General features: G+C 40.5%; 1 protein-coding gene across 1 annotated transcript; it reads right to left on the bottom strand.

The window, feature by feature from the left end:
* Positions 1–434: 434 nt before the first annotated feature.
* Positions 435–5,848, bottom strand: LOC123115211 (wax ester synthase/diacylglycerol acyltransferase 11). The gene is made up of 7 exons (XM_044536436.1): positions 5,585–5,848; positions 4,870–5,484; positions 4,472–4,538; positions 4,323–4,396; positions 1,707–1,922; positions 1,432–1,569; positions 435–737 (listed from the first exon to the last, which is right to left on the bottom strand). The coding sequence occupies exons 1-7, from the start codon at positions 5,846–5,848 to the stop codon at positions 570–572; spliced, it is 1,542 nt and encodes a 513-aa protein (XP_044392371.1). The 3' UTR covers positions 435–569.
* Between the last annotated feature and the right edge of the window lie 815 nt (positions 5,849–6,663).

The following is a 6,663-nucleotide window of genomic DNA, read 5'->3' on the forward strand; positions in this document are numbered from 1 at the left end:
GTGCTGATCACTGCAGTTGGTTTCTTCAAATAGATCACTTAACTTCCGTTTTATATTTCAAATAGTTTGCTTAACTTCTGGCTTTCAGTTGGCCTCTTTGCGCCTACGCACTTAACTTCCTCTTTCTGCTAGACATGTTGCCCATGGCATTGCTTATCTTCTTGGTTACGGTTTCATTTACTTCGCTTAACTTCCAGGCTACTGTCTCATGTCATAAAAAAGAACCACAAAAGAAACCTATGGCGAATGATCATTGTCAACGCAAATATAGATGCAGTATGAACATAATCATTTGTCACGCTTCAAACAAGTTGTTTCACTTCCATTTTATGTTTCAAATAGTTCACTTAAGTTCCAGGCTGCAGCTCATCTCTGCACCAATTGGCACAACTGGTCATCTAGTGAATATTAAGTTGAACTATAGTTTGCATGAAAGTAGTGGTGCTCAAAGGATACAAGAGACCATTACTCCAGGTACAACTCACCACACACACATCGCATATGTACAAGAAGAGTGTATTTGTAGCATTATACATGTTTAGTAAGTTATTTGATTCAATATTCGCTAATTACTCTTTCTTGATGGATGCCAAAAGTCTCGAAGTCGCATCCATGATATGCTCAAAAGATAAAGAGAAGTCATCCAGAAGTTGATGATAATCTGGAATTGTTTTCTCATCGACTGATAAGATTACCTTCATAATGCTATTGTAACTTTGGTAGTGCACAATCAGAGCCTACAAAAAAATGGGTTATTGAAAATATACCGGTAAAATGGTAAATAATATGTTACCTCAATCTTATTTTATTTTTGACCAATTATTTTATTTTGTTGTTGTGACGTTTTACTTGTGTTGTTCCAAGAAATCGCACTTACCTTACCTGTGTATGCACATGTGTGTGTGTGTGTGTAAAAAATTATGGACAATGTATTCAAGATGATCTTAATTAATTTATGATTGTTGTGGTCTTTGATTCAAATTCACACTCCTTAACATCCAAAGGAAGCTATGAAACTATTTCCACCAAACTTTTTTGTATCTAGAAACTCTATTGGTGGAAATTTTCAGAGTACCTCCACCACCTAGGTTCAAATGTTCATTAACTTGAATATGCTTGTTTTTAGCTATATTTGCAATCTAGTTCGTCCAAGGCTTGAATCCATTATTCTAGAGATAATTATATGGTCTAGTAGTCAAGCATGAACCATGTCATGGTTGCTAATGTCTTAGCGTTACTATTTTAGTTTTCTATTCTTCCAATAACTTAAAGTACTCACCTAAGTAGTGATTATAATTTACAACAAATTAGAGTAATGTCCATTCTAAAAACATACCTTGTATGTGGATGGTTAATGGATGATTTGCGGTGACAAACTAAAAAACCCTTATAAAAATGGAAGGTTCTGATGGAAGATCATTAGTGACTTACTTGTGAAACTCCGTAGGCACTAGGTGCAATAAAGACAACTGGGTGCCCATAAAGCTCTATTTGTTCAGCTGGTCCAATCATGTTTGAGAATGACAAGGTTGTATTTGTGAACATTCGACCAAAGATAAAAGCACCTCCCTAATTGGGTAGTCAAGTTGTACAATTGTAGGCATGAACATTAAAGAAATAAATGGTGTTAGTTTATTAAAAGTATAGGGATTTGTGCAAATTGACTTTGGAAAAATCATATAAGTTCAAATGTACATGAAGTATACCTTTGGACCAAACATTTTGAGGAAACATTCACTTGTCTTATGTGTGAACACCACTTCGAGTGAGCTCTTTTTCCTATCCATGGTCTCCTTTGCCTTGCGAACGTATGCAAGTGGATCATCGTGCATGGCTAAATGAATCTTCAAGAGGATCTGACCTAGTTGATTTCCCCATGCCACCTCATTACTCTTATCAGATTTGATCATATTAACATATGTCTGTCCATAGTTGGAAGAAAAAATGATATAATAATGGTATCAAAATTTTTTGAAATAGGTCAAGTTTCAAAAAACATGTAGTCAAACTAGCAACTCGAACTTTGACTTGTAATATATACTTTGTTTAGGTGAACTTCATATTATTAGTTTGGCAAAGAACATATTCTCGTAATATCATCATTCATTGTTGATAGCACGTAACTATGATATATATGATTTTCTTAGTATGAGGATTCTATTTTGCATGTGGTGTTAATTGAAATACCCATAATAAATAATAAAATATATACCAATGGTTTAAGACTCAAGATTCGCTTTAAATTAATTACTTTCAAACTATCTCAAATCCTAAAGCATAAACCTATTGTATGGTACAAATTTACTTGTAAGTTTGACTTCATATTAATTTATATATCTAGCAGACAATGATGTTGGTGCGTACATGCAAAGGACCCTATCTCATACTCCCTCCGGTCCTTTTTACTCTGCATGTTAGATTTATGCCAAGTCAAACTTTGCAAAGTTTGACCAAATAGATATTAAAAAATATCAACATCTACAATAGCAAATATATACAATAGCAAAGTTTGACCAAAGTTTGACTTCATATTAATATATATATATATATATATATATATACACACTATGAAACTATATTTCATAATGAATCTCACAGTATTGATTTGGCATTGTGAATGTTGATACTTTTTTTGATAAGTTTGGTTAAAGTAGAGACTTTGACTTCAGACAAAAATTATATACAGACTGAAAAGGACCGAAAGGAGTTACTAAAACATATATGTTGCCACTAGATCTTGTCGATATTTTTTATACTTTAGCCCTCACTACAAGTTGGGCTATTTTCTTATATTTTACCGTGTTGTCGCCAAAGTTTGATGACATCGAAAAATCTATTAGATATCAAGTTGTTAATTTTTTAATGACGCTAAGAACTTGCTATACAATGAGCTAATGCCTTGATTTACACATGATGTCATAACAACTTTGTAGAAATTTACCATTACATTAGTAAGTTTGGTTTTTCCTCTTCTTAAAACATGTTTGTCTACTTCAATCATACCTATCACATTTTAACACTTTGGTGCATTACTTAAGATACTTAGTCTTGAACTAGTGCCATATGCAATGTGACCAGACTATCCCAGGGCCGGTGACCTTACAAAAAAAGGCCACCCGCATCAGTAAAAGGTCTGAGGTGGCTACCCACATTCTATGGTGGGCCTCATGACCTCCTCACATAGGGGCATTATACAGCAGGCCTGGGAGGGGGCGCAAACTTGTAAATATGTCCTTTCTTGTGACACCACACAAGAATACTTGCTATAAATACCAGAATATAATTATATTGTTTATTATAAAATCATTGTAAACATCTATGTTATATGGTTCGAGTAACCAAGGAGGGCACTCTCAACCCAAATATATATTAACCTTTCAAACCTCGCTAGTTAGTTTATATTGATACTTGGCTACCCATGTTTGATTTTAGCTTCTCGTGTTGTCTATTTGTATGAATGGTCAAGATTATAATCATTTTTGTTTCACCGGACCCATGAAAGATTCAACAAGATAATTTTTTAAAGAATAAAAGAAAGGAAGGCATGCAGCTTCTTCATCTCTATTTATGTGTAACAGCAACGCATGGAAAAGCATGTCGTTTCTACGCGGGTTACATCTATAACATATTCATGTCACATTATTGATGTTTGAATGAACATCTTATTGATATTTGAATGAAACTATAATATTCATGTTGTGTTTTCTATGACCAATGTGAGAGGAATGTCATTTCACTCATGTTTGTAACATTCATGTATCCATGCTTGAGCTTAATAAATGGAAAAGATACCACCCAGGTGTCGGGCCTTTGTGGTACATCTATCATGGGCGGATCTAAACAAGGAGTTTCTAGTGAAGCTCAAACACTCTTCTTCTTCTTTTTTTTTGCGGGTGAAGCTCAAACACTCTTCGACTCTAAATGAAGAGTTGTATGCAATAGCACTTGTTCTTTTTTTACGGGAACACTTATTCTAAAAGACACTCAGTAAGAACCATTTGTGGTGAGATCTATCGCAAATGCCTCGTGAGCAATTTGTGAAGAACTTGGACGAGGTACCAAAGACTCCCTTCTGCCGATGGCTAGGAATGCTATTTGGATGGAGATTTCGAGTCATTTGAGACGACTAATTTTATAGTAATTCATACATGCTCCCGGTGTCTTCCATCATGTTTTTTACACATGGACCAGAAAGAGTAATCACTTTGTTCAGAAATATGTAGATGGATTAAAAGAAAGAATTTGCATGCATTTAGACATAAAGAAGGAACAATGGCATGCCTTTGGTGTTTCTTACACATAGCTGCGGGGGAAAATCTTACTTGTAGGCTAGTTGTTGGCCTTATATTGACACCAAGGACTGATCGAAGACATATTTCCTTGGTGTTAATGTCACCTGACATTAAAGAAGGTAAGTTACAGGAGTTAACGTACAGTAAACACCATAGATCAGTCGGCCTTGAGGACTTACCAGACTTGCGAAAGTAATATCGAGATAAAGCGGCAGAAGCTACTCCGAGTAGCACGTCATTTACAGTCTGTGGTGGAGACGCAAAACAACGGAGACGAAATTATTCAGTTTTAGAAGAATTTTTATGCTATAGTTAGGTGTTTAGTGGACATGTCTGATTTCTCTTTTCGTTCCCTCTTACACTGTAAATTAGGAGTTTAGAGTATAAGATTTTATCCAATCCCTCATCACCATCTATGACTGTAAGTGCTAGAGACATCAATATTATAACAAATTAATTAGGTTACGAGTGGTGTGCTAAATTATTCGTATGTCGCCTCTAGCATATGCTTAATTAGTGTCTAGGGTGTAGATGCTCCAAACAAGCGAACCGAAGGTATCTTCATTCATATACTTACGCAGTTCATGGCATTCTTGACGAACTTGACGTCGTCAAGGCTAAGGCTTCGATGCACAAAACGGCGGTTGTGGTGGTGGAACACACCATCACCATCATCATCGCCGTCGTCGGCCGCAGGCTTGAATACCGTGTGCGGGTCTCTGAGAAACAAAATCGTCGCGGAGAAGAAGCAAAGATCCACCATGGTGTGCCACATGAGCACGAACCAGGACCAGACCCGCGCCAGGGCGCCGGCATGCCGCGGCTGCCGCGCGTAGATGGCGCCCGTACGCACGGACTGTTGCGGCATGACCGGCAGGCTCGTCGGGTCGGCAGCGCTCCGCGCGGACGCCAGGAGGAGTACCATGAGCGACACGCCGTCGCCCAGGGAGTGGTGCGCGCGGATCGCCACGGTGGAGACCACCCCGGGCTCGGAGGTCGGGAAGTCGAGGAGGTGAAACTCCCAGCGCGGACGGGAAGGGTCCATCGGGTACACGGACAGCGACGCCACGTAGTCCTCCACGGCCCGGTCCGGGTTAGCGGCCACGGCGACGGGATCCAGCTCCGGCACGACGATGTGCTCGTCCACGTTCACCTTCACGCGTGCCCACCGCCGGTTGCCACCCTCGGTCACCTGTGTATGCATAGCCAGGCAAGTTTTAATCGCCTCTCCGTCTTCAGCTCTTCACTCTAGTTGATATATACTCGATCACTCAACCAGAGCACGTACGTACCTGAATGCAGTGGAAGCGTGAATAGGGGGAGATTAGGTTGGCGACGCCGGCGGTGAAGGCGGGTACGTTTATGGGCGAGCCGAGGCCGATGGTGACGACGACGTATACGTCTTCCATGAGTCTCGCAGTCGGGCTCACAGGCTCCTCCTCCGAGGCCGTCCGTTCATCGGTGTCGGCGGCTGGTGCTCTCGCCTTAGTCCGTACAGACAGTGCTGGCCGGCTTCGCAGATCAGCGGATGCCGAGGGGCGACCACCGATGTCCATGGCTATTAAAATTGCAAGAGTGGCTAGCTAATGGAGCGCTGTTGCATGTATATACAATCAACAATCGACTAGAGCGTCGAGCACCTTCGACGGGCAAGTCACCAAGGGCACGCGCCATGGCTTCCGTTGGTCCACGTAGGTTTTTCAGTGGGGCTGGAGCATTTATTCCACAGTTTTGCTAGAACTCATCTAAATAAGATATAATTTGGTTTTATTCACCTTTTATAGCCATTAGATGTGATGCTATAAGATGCGTGTGTGCTGACGTGGATTGTATATGTTCTTGTTTTTAAAGAATAATTATATCAAGAAAATGATTTGGTACCTTCCTATTATATGGGCATGAAAATGATTCGTACTACTACCTTCCAATATTATTAACAAATTTAATTAATTAGGTCCCTTCCGCGAGTAGGAATACACTGCTATCTAAAACGGGTGTCATCAAACTTTTTAGTATTATGAATATCAGTATAGCCGGACGTCATTCATCTGAATTTGAAATTTGGGTCACTCGATTCTTTTGGAAAGAAGGCAGTGAAAGAAGGCAGCAGCCTTGTGGAGCACTGGCTGCCGACGGCGGCGGCGGAGCGAGCAAAGGGAGGCCCGGGGCGCTGGAAAGGCCTCGACTAGGAACGAGCCATACCCGGCGAGGCGAGTCCGCATCTTGACGGTTCGGGATGTGGGAGGTGCAGGTTCGCCAAGGAATTCGGGGGGTTCGCCAATTCAGAGGGATGGTCAAGTGCGGCGGCAAGCCCGGCGGTTGGGGAAGAAGAAAGGGAAGGAAGAAGTTGACAAGACCATCTGGCCATTGG

This window comes from Triticum aestivum, chromosome 5B (assembly GCF_018294505.1).
Source record: "Triticum aestivum cultivar Chinese Spring chromosome 5B, IWGSC CS RefSeq v2.1, whole genome shotgun sequence".
NCBI lineage: Eukaryota > Viridiplantae > Streptophyta > Magnoliopsida > Poales > Poaceae > Triticum > Triticum aestivum.